At 46.7% G+C, this 17,317-nt stretch overlaps 1 protein-coding gene across 1 annotated transcript in view; it reads right to left on the bottom strand.

Annotated features, from left to right (window-relative positions):
• LOC105935543 overlaps positions 1-17,317 on the bottom strand; it is a 37,966-nt gene that overhangs the window by 8,874 nt on the left and 11,775 nt on the right. Inside the window, exons 4-7 of the mRNA XM_036127887.1 lie at positions 10,681-10,835; positions 2,265-2,547; positions 1,905-2,052; positions 168-267 (exon numbers count right to left, since the gene is read on the bottom strand). Of these exons, the coding sequence (XP_035983780.1) occupies positions 168-267; positions 1,905-2,052; positions 2,265-2,547; positions 10,681-10,835 (686 nt within the window). The remainder of the gene's footprint in view (positions 1-167; positions 268-1,904; positions 2,053-2,264; positions 2,548-10,680; positions 10,836-17,317) is intronic.

Genomic DNA, 17,317 nt, shown 5'->3' with positions numbered 1-17,317 from the left:
CAGCACCAGCCCCTCATCCTGCAGCTGCACCAAGTGACCTCCTCCTCCTTAAAGAAGGTCAACAAGGCTGCAGATTCAGACATGGTATCAAGTCAGATGCTAAAATCACGCGCTGATTTCCTCAGCTATGCACTCTTCGCCCTTTTCACACTTGGCTGCTCTAATACCCACCCCACAAACACAGTTGTGAAGTTTGAGGACGACACCACTGTGGTGGGTCTCATATTCAACAATGATGAGTCTCACTACAGAGAGGAGGTCCACAATCTGACAGTAATAGATTACAGGAGGTTCAAGAAGACTAAACAGCTCCATTCCGCATACTGGGGGAGGTGGTGGAGCATGTGGACAGCATTAGGTTCCTGTGCATTCACATCTCCTCCAACCTCTCCTGGTCTGTAAACACCTCCTTCCTGGTGAAGAAGGCCAGACAACAGCTCTTCTTCCTCAGAAAACTGAAACGGACTGGACTTTCCACTAAGCTGCTTAAAAACTTTTACATTACTACCATAGAGAGTGTTTTATGTCACCACCTAACTGGGTGGTATTGGAGCTGCACAGTACAGGATAGAAAGGATTTAGCACAAGCAGTGAGGACGACACAGGGAATTGTGGGATGCCGTCTACAAGATTTGGACAAAGTTTATGCAGCACGAGTCCAGAGAAGTGTCTGTTGTGTCTACACACACACACAGACACACACACACACACACACACACACACACACACACACACACACACACACAGAGCTGGTTACGACAGTTTATTGCAACAGCAGGACGTGGATGATGAAAGCCAGAGTCAGTTTACCAGACGAGGTTGTTGGATGCTGAAGCTGGCAGGCGGGAACAGACCGGAGCAGACAGAGCAGGATCCAGAGACGGACAGGAAAGGGACAGGCGTGATGTTCAGGAGACTGAAGACGAGCCGGTGACCAGGAACAGACTAAGGTGAGTATATATAGCAGGTGGAGCGCGTCCATGGTAATTGCAGCCTGACAGGTGTTCCTAATAAGGGCTGCACTGGAGAAGGAGCCAGGAAATGTTCAGAGTGCAGCCTTCAGGCTGCATCATGACACTTGTTAGGTTCTGTTTTCCTCCTGTCCCTGTTGCTTTCACCTGCCTGCCTCTCTGTCTCCTCTTCTATTTATTCTGCCACATTCTTATTACATTTTGTCAGGTCCTTTGTTATGCTCCCCGTGTTTCAGATTTTTGCCATTGCCTGCCTTGCCTGTAGGTTTTGTTATCTCTTTTAATAAATTGTCATCATTCATTCATTGTGCAGCTCCCAGGTTTTAGTCTGCCCTTTGATCCAAGTACAAACCCAAACATTATGACAATTTTAACTGAAAGTTGTGGTATTTTGTTTAAAATTCTTGTATTTTGTACAGAGGCTGTTTGTGTTTATTATGTTTGCAGGGCTTGCTGTAATACTAGTATGAGAACTCACTTCCTTTTCTATTGTTCAATAAAAAACACACCTGACCTAGAAAATATTCTTAAAATAATAATGGACAGAACATGAGAGCTGTTTGGCTTTTAATGCTTGATAGTCAGGCTTATTGCTGATGTTTTTTTTGATAGAAAATTATTAACTGTAATAATAATTACCTTTGACACTCATTGTTAGTTATTCCTTACCAAACCAAAGATTGTTCCTCTACTCTTAGCTGTCCAAATGGTGTCGGACAGCATCTGAAAACATTACCACGTTTGCCTTTAGATTTCACTTACTGTCACTACTACAACAATTGTAGGTCTCAGTCTTACTTGTTTTAGAAAATGATCACATTAGAGACCATAAAAACACAAGCTTTTAAGTAAAATTGCAAACTTTTTACTAAACAGAAGAATTAGTTTTTTTGAAAGAAACAAACCAGAGATTTCTTTGCCAATATAAGTTTATTCAAGTGTGGAGCCATAAACCTCAACCTCACAAAGAGTGAGGTATTCGCTTCTGTCGGGGATGACGATGTTTACGTAGCGTCCTTCCATCCCATTACACTGAAACTCATAAAGAACCTTTCCTGGGGAAACTATGATCTCAGCACATCTGTTAAAAGAAACACAATAACCAATATTTTTAAGACTGTAACTATGTTTAATAAAATGAGAAACAAAAATCTGTGAAGAGTTGCTTATAATAATGTCCACTTGTGCTAAAACTGAGTGCAACTGTGTCATGTGCACAGGCTGTATAGAATAAACATGGTGGACAGCCTTTCCTTTCACAAAATCACAAAAGTGATTTTATAAGCAGATTACCTGGGATTGTTGTTGCCGTTGTCGTCAAGAGAATCTCCAATGCGGATCTCGGCTTTGTTGAGTCGTCCTTCTTCTGCCTCAACCCGGTTGACGATTTTGATGGAAAATACTTTGCGCGTTTTGCGCAGATCTAGTCGCCACCAGGGCCTGCGATCGTTTCCTGTGTGTGAACAGGAGGCCTTGTCCCACACGTTGTTGCGATTCCCGTCAATTGCATTGTATGCAAAACCAAACTTGTACAACGATGACTGCGTGGCTTTTCCTTGAAGGGAAAGGTTCTCACCTGTTAAAGGAAACAGCAAATATTGAATTGTGGTGGTCGTTTCTGTTACACTCTTAGATATAAGAAATGTAACTTAACCCATGATTTTGTCTTGGGAAAGTTTTCTTTTTTTGTACCACATGAGTCCTGTCTAAAGTTGCAGGTGAGAGTATTTAAATTTAATTACATGTACATTATAACACTGAGACAGGGTCTTGCTCATGGTCAAAGTTAAATTAATTAACAACTAAACTGAACGAGAACTCAATGATGAAAACAATAAAAGGTGGTTCATTGAACAAAATAGCTTTCTCTTCAAAGACTTTGTTGGTTAATGACTTGTTTTGTGATAATTCGATTTATTTCATCTCACTGAAATCTGACTGCAGCAAGAAGATTATGTTAATATATAGTATAACTCATTTCCCTCTAGTTATAAAAAGTTTCATATTTCCAGAAAACCTAGGAAGGAGGAGCAGCAACCATCTTTCAGTCTGGGTTTTTTTCCGTTCCAGGCATAATATTAGTCTTTAGTTTGTTAAATACTGACAAGGTTATTATAGAGGGGGATTAACATGTATCTTGACACTAAAAGAAATATTCTAAATGTAGCTTCAAATATTATCTTGGACTCAAACTGCTTTGGTCATGATTTTCACAGAACTACACATTTTCGCCTTCCTACTTTGGACCTTGTACTGACAATAAATAACATGCCTGTGCAAATGTTATTTCCTGTGCAAAGGCTTAAATTGTAGGCAACCAGACCTTCGCTCAATTCTTTCTGAAAATGTTTCGAAACCTACCCATGTAACGTTTCTGGCACTGGAGCTGCTAATTGCAATCAGCACACCTGTGTCTGTCTCCGCCCTGACTGTTTAAAAGCTCTGCTCCCCGCAGCCTCCAGTGCCAGAACGTCTTGAGCCACACGGTGAGCGCTTCCAGCCTTCTTTTTGTATTCCTGTCTGCCAGTCAGTCTCTCAACCTGTTCTGCTTCTGTTTTGGAAACCTGTCTGCCCCTTCTGGATTTGTCTGCCTGCCTGGGTCCTGCCTGTCAGCCTCAGAGAACTGGATTGCCTCACCGTGTTTCTGACCCCAGTCTGTCTGTGAGTAAAACGAGTTCGCCTGCCCCCTGTCTGTCTGTGCCTTCTGGATTGACCTGGACCTGGACCTGGACGCCCCGTTGGATTCTCCCTTGGAAACCGCTGCCTGAGCTAAACGGATTTTCCCCTGACAAAGACCTGGACCGGACCTGGACAAAGAGCCCTGGATAACCCCCTCTCAGACGCCTTCGTCATAAGGAGTCAGAGTTCTGCCCTCAGCACGTCCAGGTTAGTGACCTCACTTCTCTCTAACCAACCTGTTAATACCTGCTGGTCACTAACCTGCGACTCTGCCTTCAGGAGCGGCCAGTCGCAGAGTGCGAGCCGAGCCAGGGGACCGCGCCGTCAGCGTCAAAATAAAGACTGATATTATTTTTGTACTCACTTGTTTTCGGGTATTTCTTGGGTCCTCCTAAATTCATCACAGTACGTTCTGGCCAAACATGGACCCTGTACCCGAAACCTAGTGGCGCGCGGGGGTAGAGAAATCCATTTCTGATTTAGAAGCCGGCGTCTCGGAGATTTTAGGCCATCTTCTAAGTCAGGGAAGCACGCAGCCCCCACTTCCGCAAGCCGCTTCCTCTAGCCCTCCGTCACTTCCGGTGACGTCGTCCTCGTCAGAGCCCCGACTCTCCCCGCCAGCAATGTTTTCTGGTGATCCAGAACATTGCAGGGCTTTTTTCTCACAGTGCTAGACACATTTCGAATTGCAACCTTCCTCATTCTTTTCAGACCGGTCCAATATAGCTTATGTGATGTCCTGCTTTGCCTCCACTTACTCCGTCAGTGGTCCGGACGTCTTCCTGGAGGTCGACCCGGAGGTGATCCGGGAGCTCCGTCCGGACCTATTTCTGGAATCGATCCCGTCTCCTCAAGAGAAATCGGCATCCCCGCTGGGTCCGCCGTCCCGTCGCCGGAGGAGGAGACGGCGGCTTATTGACCAGGCCTCCAGCTCCTCTGAGGAGCGGTCAGCCGGGCCAGTTCAGCCCCAGCCCCTGCCGACCGTCCCTCTGGCTTCTTCAGCCACTTCCTGTCCAGCGGACCGGAGTCCTCCACTTCCCTATCCCGATCTGCCCACAGCTCCCTCTAGTGACGCTGTAGAAGCTGACCATAAGGCTCTAGAAAATAAAATAAGGACATTTGCCCCCATTATTAAACGCCTCAGAGAGGTTCTCCTCAGCCATTATTCAGAGGAGCTGGAGAGGAAATTAAAAGAGGTGGAGGGGCATTACAGATCAGCACTCAAGGCTTTCTACAGCCGACCAAAGTCTGTTCCCGAGGGTCTGGAAGACGCCTCGGCCCCTGAGTCTGTCCCCGAGGGTCTGGAAGACGCCTCGGCCCCTAAGTCTGTCCCCGAGGGTCTGGAAGACGCCTCGGCCCCTGAGTCTGTCCCCGAGGGTCTGGAAGACGCCTCGGCCCCTGAGTCTGTCCCCGAGGGTCTGGAAGACGCCTCGGCCCCTGAGTCTGTCCCCGAGGGTCTGGAAGACGCCTCGGCCCCTGAATCTGTCTCTGAGGATCCGGCCGACGCCTCGGCTCCCATGAAGCCCAACGAGGGGGTCCAGGAGGACCTGCCTCTTCTGACCTGCGACGTGGGAACCCAGAGGAGTCCGCCACTGACGTGCGACGTGGGAACCCAGAGGGGTCCGTCGCAGACGTGCGACGTGGGAACCCAGAGGGGTCCGTCGCAGACGTGCGACGTGGGAACCCAGAGGGGTCCGTCGCAGACGTCCGACGTGGGAACCCAGAGGGGTCCGTCGCAGACGTGTGATGGGGCAACACAGTGGGGTCTGTCGCTGAACTGTGATGCGGGGACTCAGGTGGATCCTTCGTTCTTCGGACACCCCGGGCCTCCGAAGAGGATGCAACAACTGTGGCCCCCTGGAGACTTTGAGCCTCTCGATGTTGTGTTTAAGCCCAGACCCCTTTTTGCCCTCATGGACAGCCAACTTTGGGAGAGACCTTATTGGATGTCTCTTTCTGAGACCCTCCAGGAGTTGATCCTGAGACTCCTGGTGGCAAAGGGTCTGACTTTGGCTCCTGAAGCCTGTAGCCCGGGGCCTCCTGAAGCCTGTAGCCCGGGGCCTCCTGAAGCCTGTAGCCCGGGGCCCCCTGAAGCCTGTAGCCCGGGGCCCCCTGAAGCCTGTAGCCCGGGGCCCCCTGAAGCCTGTAGCCCGGGGCCCCCTGAAGCCTGTAGCCCGGGGCCCCCTGAAGCCTGTAGCCCGGGGCCCCCTGAAGCCTGTAACCCGGGGCCCCCTGAAGCCTGTAACCCGGGGCCTCCTGAAGCCTGTAACCCGGGGCCTCCTGAAGCCTGTAACCCGGGGCCTCCTGAAGCCTGTAGCCCGGGGCCCCCTGAACCCTGTAGCTCTGTAGTCTGTAGCCCTGTGGCCTCTGTAGTCTGTAGCCCTGTGGCCTCTGTAGTCTGTAGCCCTGTGGCCTCTGTAGTCTGTAGCCCTGTGGCCTCTGTAGTCTGTAGCCCTGTGGCCTCTGTAGTCTGTAGCCCTGTGGCCTCTGTAGTCTGTAGCCCTGTGGCCTCTGTAGTCTGTAGTCCTGTGGCCTCTGTAGCCTGTAGCCAGCCCCCTTCGTTAGTCGCCTGTAGCCAGGCTTTCCCTTTGGTCGCCTGTAGCCAGGCTTCCCCTTTGGTCGCCTGTAGCCAGGCTTCCCCTTTGGTCGCCTGTAGCCAGGCTCCCCCCCTAGCAGCCTGTGGCCAGGCCCCTTCTTCAGTCGCCTGCAGCCAGGCTCCTTCTTCAGTCGCCTGTAGCCAGGCTCCCTCTTCAGTCGCCTGTAGCCAGGCTCCCTCTTCAGTCGCCTGTAGCCAGGCTCCTTCTTTTGTCGCCTTTAGCCAGGCTCCCTTTTCAGTCGCCTGTAGCCAGGCTTCTTCTTTAGTCGCCTGTAGCCAGGCTCCTTTTCTCGTCTGTAGCCAGGCTCCCTCTTCAGTCGCCTGTAACCAGGCGCCGCCCTTAGCCGTTAACAAGGCGCCGCCACCTGTAGCCGTTAACCAGGCGCCGCCGCCTGTGGCCGTTAACCAGGCGCCGCCGCCTGTGGCCGTTAACCAGGCGCCGCCGCCTGTGGCCGTTAACCAGGCGCCGCCGCCTGTGGCCGTTAACCAGGCGCCGCCGCCTGTGGCCGCTAACCAGGCGCCGCCGCCTGTGGCCGCTAACCAGGCGCCGCCGCCTGTAGCCGCTAACCAGGCGCCGCCACCCGTACCCTGTAGTCCGGCGCCTCCTTTAGCCTGTAGTCCGGCGCCTCCTTTAGCCTGTAGTCCGGCGCCCCCCTCAGCCTGTAGTCTGGCGCCCTCCTTAGCCTGTAGTCTGGCGCCTTCCGTATCCTGTAGTCTGGCGCCTTCCGTACCCTGTAGTCTGGCGCCTTCCGTACCCTGTAGTCCGGCGCCTCCCGTATCCTGTAGTCTGGCGCCTTCCGTACCCTGTAGTCCGGCGTCAGATTCTATTTTTCCCCTGTGCAGGCCCCGCCAATGGTCTTTGAGGGTCCTGCCACGCCGCCGGCCTCCGAGATTCCTGTTCCGCCGATGGCCTCCTGAAATCCTGTCTCGCCTGGGCCCTCGCCCGGCCGGTCCGCCGGAGATCCTGTCTCACCTGGGCCGTCCGCCGGAGATCCTGTTTTCGACCACTGACGGAGATCCTGTTTCACTTTTATTTAGTTTTCTTTTGTACTCTTAGAGACGTTTAAGGGCGTCTGGAATCCGCCCTTGAGGGGGGGGCTCTGTAACGTTTCTGGCACTGGAGCTGCTAATTGCAATCAGCACACCTGTGTCTGTCTCCGCCCTGACTGTTTAAAAGCTCTGCTCCCCGCAGCCTCCAGTGCCAGAACGTCTTGAGCCACACGGTGAGCGCTTCCAGCCTTCTTTTTGTATTCCTGTCTGCCAGTCAGTCTCTCAACCTGTTCTGCTTCTGTTTTGGAAACCTGTCTGCCCCTTCTGGATTTGTCTGCCTGCCTGGGTCCTGCCTGTCAGCCTCAGAGAACTGGATTGCCTCACCGTGTTTCTGACCCCAGTCTGTCTGTGAGTAAAACGAGTTCGCCTGCCCCCTGTCTGTCTGTGCCTTCTGGATTGACCTGGACCTGGACCTGGACGCCCCGTTGGATTCTCCCTTGGAAACCGCTGCCTGAGCTAAACGGATTTTCCCCTGACAAAGACCTGGACCGGACCTGGACAAAGAGCCCTGGATAACCCCCTCTCAGACGCCTTCGTCATAAGGAGTCAGAGTTCTGCCCTCAGCACGTCCAGGTTAGTGACCTCACTTCTCTCTAACCAACCTGTTAATACCTGCTGGTCACTAACCTGCGACTCTGCCTTCAGGAGCGGCCAGTCGCAGAGTGCGAGCCGAGCCAGGGGACCGCGCCGTCAGCGTCAAAATAAAGACTGATATTATTTTTGTACTCACTTGTTTTCGGGTATTTCTTGGGTCCTCCTAAATTCATCACAACCCAGGAGTCTTTGTCAAGAAATAACAGTATTTTCTCATAACTCGGTTCTGACCATTTTTAGCAACTTCTCAGTTTAATCTAACCAAGTTCTTCACCCCCGAAATAAGGTATCATTATAGCAGATCATAATCAGAAAATGCTCTAGCAAATTTCATAGTCTGTCTCCTTTTTAATTTCTTTAATATCACAGAAAACCACAGCAATTGTATTTCTTTTCCTTCACAAATGCATGCTGTTGTTGATAGTGTTACTTCCTTATTGCGTTTTGCATCAAAGAATGTAGCCCCCTTGAAAAATAAGGAAATTATTCATAGTAGACTGCCCCCCTTGCTTAAATTAGAGCTCTTTACTTTTTAATGTTTTTATTTAGTGGAGCTAGTGGCATTTATTTGATATTAGACTGACATAAAGCTCTGTTGACCCATTCATTCCCTCTGCTCTCATCAGTAACAACATTATGAGATTCTTTATAAATGAGATGTATTCTATTGAAAAATAAAATCCTGAACATGATTACTTAATCCTGTGTGAGTGGGGCAGCATTGAAGTTGTCTGTGGAGCCTAATCTGTGCTTGAATGGTTTTGATCCAATTGAGGTCTCTCAATAAAATATTAGCTTCATCTACACTTTCAACCTGTATTTTAGATCCAGTCCCAACCTAATTATTCAGGGAAGTGTTCCTTTTGAATAAATCCCCCGTTTTAGATATGATTAAGTTGGTAAATGGATATGTACCACAGGCTTTTAAGGTAGCTGACATAAAACCTTTACTTTAGAAAACTTTTTCACCGTCTGCAGTTGGTACAAAATGCAGCTGCCCGTCTCCTTACTGGCACACGTAAACGTGACCACATATCACCCGTTCTAGCCTCTTTGCATTGGCTTCCGGTTGTTTTTGGAATAGATTTTAAAATTTTATTGTTCGTTTTTAAAGCTCTTAATGGCCTAGCCCCCCAGTATTTGACTGGGCTTCTCCAAATCCATGCCCTGGCCAGAACACTGAGATCCTCTAATCAGTTGCTACTGGTCATGCCTAAAACCAGACTTAAAACCAAAGGTGACCGTGCCTTCATGGCAGCGGCACCAAGACTCTGGAATAACTTGCCTTGGAATATTTGTTCAGCAGGCTCCTTTGAGGTTTTTAAATCCACTCTAAAAGCACACTTCTTCTCCCAGGCTTTTAGTCACGTCTAAGTCGACATTTTATATATTTTTTATTTTATTTTAAAATGTATTTTATTTACATTGAAATATATATTCTATTATATTTTATCTCCATACAATGTTTTTTTGCATTGTGTTTATGTATTTTAGCTTTCAGTTTTTATCTTTGGCTCTGCAACTGTGATTTCTGTACAGCACCTTGGTCAACTCTGGTTGTTTTAAATGTGCTTTATAAATAAAGTTTGAGTTACGTTGAGTTGAGTTAACAAGATGACTTATTATTTTACAGACCTATATCTAATCATCCTTTCTCATCTAAACTTCTTGAGAAAATAGTTGCTAATTAGGTATGTGAACATTTAGACAATAATGACTTGTTTGTTTCAGCTCTGGTGAAAGTCACTAATGATAGTCTCATGGCCTCAGATAATGGACTTGTCTGTATTTGTCCTGTAAGATCTCAGTACTGCATTTGATACAGTTGATCACAATATTCTCCTAGAAAAACTTGAACGTGCTGTAGGGATTAAATATATAGTTGGCAATCTTGTTCAGAAATAATTGTTGTTATAGTACTTTCCATCCTGAGAGCAGTCAATACATTATGTATTCAAAAAAGTGAATGAAAAAAATAGACCTCCGTGAGAGCTGAAGGACTTTAAAAATGCTGACCAACCCTTGCCATTAAGTCCGAATGGCAGGGGTTGGTCCTGCCCATGCCCGCCTTTGTCCCTCAACTTTTTGGGGAATTATCTTATTTATTGGTTGGCCCACATGGCAATCATTGTGGCGTCCTCATATAACGCCAATGTGCGTGACCGTTCCATGCTAGTTTCTATATGCTTGTTGCGCATGTGCACTTCTGGTGTTTATGCATCCAGATAATTTTGGTGTTACTTTCAAAATGGCTGAGAGTCGCAAGATCCAAACTCTCTTACAAGTTTATGAAAAGAATAGGAAGGCCCCAGAAGAAATAAATACAACCAGATTGTATTTGGGAGATTTTTATCACATAATCCCCCTGAAGAGTGGAAGAGCAGGTAAGATGGTCTTGCGCATGCAGAGTTAATTAGAAAGGGACTTGGGGGTTATTTACTATTATTTACAATTTATGAAAACTTGCCTACCTTACCTTGAAGGGAAAATAATTAGGCTGGTTTAAACCTTATTTGTCCGGATTGCAGTTTGTTCATGTACATAATAAATCTTCAAAGGCCATGCTACTTGTGGAGTACTGTAGGGTTCAGTGCTTGGAACAGCTCTATTTTCTATCTATCTATCTATCTATCTATCTATCTATCTATCTATCTATCTATCTATCTATCTATCTATCTATCTATCTATCTATCTATCTATCTATCTATCTATATCTATATCTATATCTATATATAAAATATGAAATTTGTAGAGAAATTAATAAAAAAAAATTTTCCTGAAACCTCTTACCTGTTGGGGTGCGGTAGCCATAGACCTCGACTTCACAGAGTGTTAGAATTTTGTCTGAACCAGGTATCATAACTGTGACATAACGTCCCTCCTTTGGGTCAGGAATATCTATTCTATGGGATGTCCCACTTGGAATTTCAGAGATTGCAGCAACCCTGAAAGAAAATAATTTTGTCAGTGATTTTAAGATTTAGTCAGAGAACAGCACTTAAGTTAAAAAGGAAGTGCTCATAAAAGACTTGACAGTGTGAGGAGGTGTGCCTTTTGGACATGGGATTAAATCTAAACGGAGATATCTAAGCTTATTTGTTTTACTTCATCTACTTTACCTTGCCGTCTTTTACTTTTTTTCTTTTCGAGTGTTCAAAATAAAGTACTTCAATCCATAAAAAAGAAATACTTCATGTTGGCCACCTCCCAAAGGCCCTTAGTTCATTTTGTAAATAACCTTTATGTCAGTAAGACGTGTGACTTCCTGTTTAAACTGTTGTATGTTGGGGATCTCATTTGATATAGCGTTAAATGCTGATAATATAATGTGTGATTACATAAAAACCTGATTGACTTAAAATTTTCTGTATTTAAATGGAGACAAGAAAGAATTTGTTGTCTTTAGACCAGATTCTTTGAAAAAGAACTGCTTTGACATTAGTGTTATTTTGACCAGAAATTGCAAGTTAAATGACATGATAAACAAGTTTATAGGACTTCATTCTTCCACTTCCAGAATATTGCCAAAATTAGAAATATCCTGTCAAGGAGGGATGCTGAAAAACAAGTCCATGCATTAGTTAGTTTAAGGCTGGACTAATTGTAATTCTGTACAACCAGGAAGTCCACAAAATGCAGTAAAACACCATCAGGTTATTCAAACAACTGCAGCAATAGTTGCTTCTGTCTTGCTGCTTCCTTGGGTGTTTTCTCCACTCGCTGTCTGTTTGCTTGCTTTTTCCCCTCTTAAAGTATTTGTCAGTCAAATTTTATATAAAATAGAATGTTAAAGGTTTAAACCACCCAGTAAAGAGAAGAAAGGTCTTTTCCCATATCAAACTATTTATTATAGATGTGGCGTTTCTGCAGGAAACTCACATCAGGAGCTTGGACGGGTGTCGTCTTCTGACATGCTGGAGGGGACAATGTTTTCATTCCCATTTTCAGGTTAAGGCACGAGGGGTCTCTATACTGATCAGCCAGAATACTCCATTTGAGGCGGATAATGTGGTGGCTGATAAAAATGGCAGAGTCATAATAGTGAGTGGGAAGTTGCACGACACTCTGGTTGCCCTGGTCAATGTGTATGCTCCTAACATAGATGATGAGAACTTTTTTAAACAACTATTTTCTTCGCTACATGACCTCAATAAATACTCACTGGTTCTAGGGGGTGATTTCAACTGTTGGCTGGACCCAATTTTGGACCGCTCATCTCTTAAAAGCAACATCATAAGCAATTTTGCATCAGTTATACAAGCTTTTCTATCCGAGTACGGGCTGTGTGATGTGTGGCGTGCTTTAAACCCAGATAAGAGGGAGTACTCGTACTCTCGCATGTGCACAAAACGTATTCAAGAATCGACTATTTTATTACAGACGCTAAATGGCTGCAGCAGATACGTTCTTGTGACTACCAAAGCATAATTATTTCAGACCACGCCCCACTTACTTTCTCACTATCCCTTCCCCATCTTCCCCTAAGAACCGGACAATGGCGTTTCAATTCAACTCTGCTGTCAGATGAAAAGTTTGTAAGGTTTAGACTTAGACTTAGACAAACTTTATTGTCATTTTGTATGCACAGAGTGCGTACAGAACGAAATTTCATTTGCATACAGCTTGAGAATTTCAGTGAATTGCAATGGATTTCAGAATAAAGTAACTTATTCGAGATGAAATACGTTTCTTTTTTGCAACTAACTCCTCCCACGAGACCTCCAGCCTTGTGGTATGGGATGCCTTTAAGGCCTACATCAGAGGCCAAATCATTTCCTATTCAGCAAAAATTAAAAAACAAGCCACCTATGAACAGAACAATCTAATTCAGCAAATCAAAGAGGTTGACATAAAATATGCTTTGAATCAATGTCCTGAGCTTTTTAAAAGACGTCCGTCCGTCCGTCCGTCCGTCCGTCCGTCCGTCCGTCTTCTTACGCTTATCCGGGGTCGGGTCGCGGGGGTAGCAGCTTCAGTAGGGAGGCCCAGACGTCCCTCTCCCCGGCCACTTGGGCCAGCTCCTCAGGAGGAATCCCAAGGCGTTCCCAGGCCAGCCGGGAGACATAGTCCCTCCAGCGTGTCCTGGGTCTTCCCCTGGGCCTCCTCCCGGTGGGACGTGCCCGGAACACCTCACCAGGGAGGCGTCCAGGAGGCATCCTGACCAGATGCCCGAGCCACCTCAACTGGCTCCTCTCGACGTGGAGGAGCAGCGGCTCTACTCTGAGTCCTCCCCGGATGACTGAGCTCCTCACCCTATCTCTAAGGGAGAGCCCAGACACACTACGGAGAAAACTAATTTCAGCCGCTTGTATCCGGGATCTCGTTCTTTCGGTCACGACCCAAAGCTCGTGACCATAGATGAGGGTAGGAACGTAGATCGACCGGTAAATCGAGAGCTTCGCCTTTTGGCTCAGCTCTCTCTTCACCACAACGGATCGGTACAGCGCCCGCTTCACAGCAGACGCTGCACCAATCCGCCTGTCGATCTCCCGCTCCATCCTCCCCTCATTCGTGAACAAGACCCCAAGATACTTGAACTCCTCCACTAGGGGCAGCACATCCTCCCCAACCCGGAGAAGGCACTCTACCCTTTTCCGGTTCAAGACCATGGTCTCGGATTTGGAGGCACTGATTTTCATCCCGGCCGCTTCGCACTCGGCTGCGAACCGCTCCAGTGAGAGCTGTAGATCACGCCCTGATGAAGCCAATAGGACCACGTCATCTGCGAATAGCAGAGACGCAATCCTAAGGCCACCAAAACGGATCCCCTCAACACCTTGGCTGGGCCTAGAAATTTTGTCCATAAAAGTTATGAACAGAATCGGTGACAAAGGGCAACCTTGGCGGAGTCCAACTCTCACCGGAAACGAGTCCGACTTACTGCCGGCAATGCGGACCAGACTCTGACACCGGTCGTACAGAGACCTGACAGCCCTTATCAAAGGGTCCGGTACTCCATACTCCCGGAGTACCCCCCACAGGATCCCTCGGGGGACACGGTCGAATGCCTTCTCCAGATCCACAAAGCACATGTAGACTGGTTGGGCAAACTCCCATTCCCCCTCCAGAATCCTGCTGAGGGTATAGAGCTGGTCCAGTGTTCCACGGCCAGGACGAAAACCACACTGCTCTTCCTGAATCCGAGATTCGACTATCCGACGGACCCTCCTTTCCAGAACCCCTGAATAGACCTTACCAGGGAGGCTTAAGAGTGTGATTCCCCTGTAGTTGGAACACACTCTCCGGTCCCCCTTTTTAAATAGGGGGACCACCACCCCAGTCTGCCAATCCAGTGGAACTGCCCCCGATGTCCACGCAATGTTGCAGAGCCGCGTTAACCAACACAGCCCCACAACATCCAGAGCCTTAAGGTACTCAGGGCGAATCTCATCCACCCCCGGGGCCTTGCCACCGAGGAGCTTTTTAACAACCTCGGCAACCTCAGCACCAGAGATGGGAGAACCTGACCCAGAGTCCTCAGGCTCTGCTTCCGCAACAGAAGACGTGTTGGTGGGATTAAGGAGGTCTTCGAAGTATTCCGCCCACCGAAACACAACGTCACGAGTCGAGGTCAGCAGCACACCACCCCCACTGTAAACAGTGTTGGTACTGCACTGCTTCCCCCTCCTGAGACGCCGGATAGTGGACCAGAATCGCTTCGAAGCCGTACGGAAGTCTTTCTACATGGCCTCTCCGAACTCTTCCCACGCCCGAGACGTGTTTAAAAGACGTGTTGAACTTAAAACAAGGCTTGACCTATTGACAACACACTCAGCTGAACACCTGCTTTTACATGACAAATTCAAATTTAATGTGCATGGTGACAAATCTGATAAATTATTAGCAACCATGCTCTAGGGTTCTAGGGCAAGGCAAACTATTTCCAGAATTCGAAAACAAGATGGCAGTATAGTCACAGACCATAGTCAAATTAATGATGATTTCAGGGACTTTTATGAGGAGCTCTACAGCTCACAATCACAAACCAATTCTAACATGACTGATGATTTTTTTAGCTAAGCTTCACATTCCTGTAATTTCACCAGAACTTAAGAATAAGCTGGATGAACCCATCTCTCATACAGAAGTCTCCCTAGCAATAGCCTCAATGCAATCTGGCAAATCTCCAGGACCGTATGGTCTCCCCGCAGAATGTTTCAAATAATTCTCAGACTTACTCTCTGTGCAGCTCAGCTCCACCTTTACTGATTGTTTTAAACACGGATCCCTTCCTCACTCATTTTATGAAGCTTGTATCACACTTATTCCAACAAAAGGTAAAGATCCGGTAGAATGCACCTCATACAGACCTATTTCTCTCCTAAATACTGATGTTAAAATTTTAGCCAAAATTCTTGCCCGTAGACTTGAAACGGTTTTACCTTCAGTTATTTCAGAAGACCAAACAGGCTTCATTAAAGATCGGCACTCATATTTTAATGTAAGGAGACTGCTTAATATTGTTTATTCAGGTGCCACAGATTCGGCTGAGTGTGTTGTCTCTCTGGATGCTGAAAAAGCCTTTGATCGGGTTGAGTTTGACTATCTATTTGCGGTCCTCAGCAGATTTGGCTTTGGAGGAAACTTCATTTCATGGATTAAACTATTATACCAGCAACCATCTGCCACAGATCGTACTAACTCTCAGACCTCAAAACCATTTAGATTACAAAGGGGCACCCGTCAGGGATGCCCTCTTAGCCCCCTGCTTTTCGATCTGGCCATAGAGCCCATCGCCATTGCACTCAAAACCAGTAAAGAGATATCCGGCGTTTGGAGGAACGACATGGAACACAAAGAGTCACTTTACGCAGATGACCTTCTACTTTTTATTTCCAAACCATCAACCTCATTGCCTTTTGCTCTCAATATATTTAGCCAATTTGGTCAGATTTCTGGGTATAAGCTGAACCTTACCAAGAGTGAGCTTTTCCCCATAGGTAATAAAGCTAAAATGACAGACTTTGCTAATCTGCCGTTCAGAATTGAAAGACAAAAATTTACATACCTCGGTATCACAGTAACAAAAAAAACATAAAAATCTGTTCAATGAAAATTTGACTCAGCTATTGAACCAAGTGAAGGTATCCCTCACAGAGTGGACACCCCTTTCCATGTCCCTTGTGGGACGTATCAACTCAGTTACCTTTTTCAGGCGTTACCTATTTTTATTCCTAATACTTTTTTTAATGAGCTAGACTCAACTTTTTCGTCTTTCATCTGGCAAGGTAAACGCCCAAGGCTTAATAAATTACAACTCCAAAAACCTAAACAACAAGGAGGGTTTGCCTTCCCTGATTTTCGGTTCTATTACTGGGCCGCCAATATCAGATGCCTAGTGTTCTGGTAAGACCTCCACACTTAAACTTAAAGCATCATGGGAAGAAGATTTGAATATGACCATACTGGATGAGACATGGGACTCTATACTTAAACTGGTGAATACAACATCTCTGTGCGTGCACCACTGTCTCATCCAGTTTAAAATAGTACACAGAACCCATCTCTCCAAAAGCAAACTATCCCGTTTCTATCAAGAGGTCACCCCATACTGCGATAAATGCAAAACTGCCGTAGCCACACTGGTCCATATGTACTGGCCCTGTCCCGCTCTTGGTCAGTTCTGGACAGATGTTTTCCATACGATGTCTGGTTTGGCTGGAGTGGTGGTATCACCTGGCCCTCTCTTGGCTTTGTTTGGTTTAAGTGGTGATGGGTCGCCTTTACCGGCCTCTAAACGACAGGCATTGGCATTTTGCTCATTGTTGGCGAGGCGCACAGTTCTGTCCAGGTGGAAGGGTGCAGCTCCTCTAACTCACGAGCAGTGGTTATGTGACCTTATGTCATGTTTGAAACTGGAGAGAATCAGATGCTCTTTTCAACACTCAACTGGCAAATTTGAAGAAACATGGGGGCCCTTTCTTGACTCATTCCAAAACTTACAATGATGCTCCGGATTAAAAAGTTAATTAATTTTAATAAAATGTGTTTCATCTCTGTCAGGGATAGGAACGTAGTGCGTAGACCTACTTGGTAGTGACCTGGGTGGGCTAAATGGGATTACTTTGTAGGGATTAATTTTCTGTTTATTACTGTATGTCTGTCTATGTTGGATAACTATTTCTTTGTATTTACAACTGTATGTACAACAGGAAAAGAAAACTCAATAAAAAGACAGTGATTAATTTTTATATAAAATAGATAGGCTAAACTGCTTTATATCAGTGATAATCAAGAATGTTTGACCTTGACTTTAGGAGCAGCTGCCACTTTCTCTTAACCTGACAACAGCCAGATGCATGTCTCGCTCCGCCTAGCTCCACTCACATACATCTGGGACATCGCCTGTTGAAAGTGATTTCTCCAACCAATTTTATGGTCTGGCCAATCAGGACGCAGGGCTGGCATTTCATAGATGTGACGTAGT

Source organism: Fundulus heteroclitus, chromosome 3 (assembly GCF_011125445.2).
Source record: "Fundulus heteroclitus isolate FHET01 chromosome 3, MU-UCD_Fhet_4.1, whole genome shotgun sequence".
Lineage (NCBI taxonomy): Eukaryota > Metazoa > Chordata > Actinopteri > Cyprinodontiformes > Fundulidae > Fundulus > Fundulus heteroclitus.
This window is presented reverse-complemented; position numbering and strand designations above follow the sequence as displayed.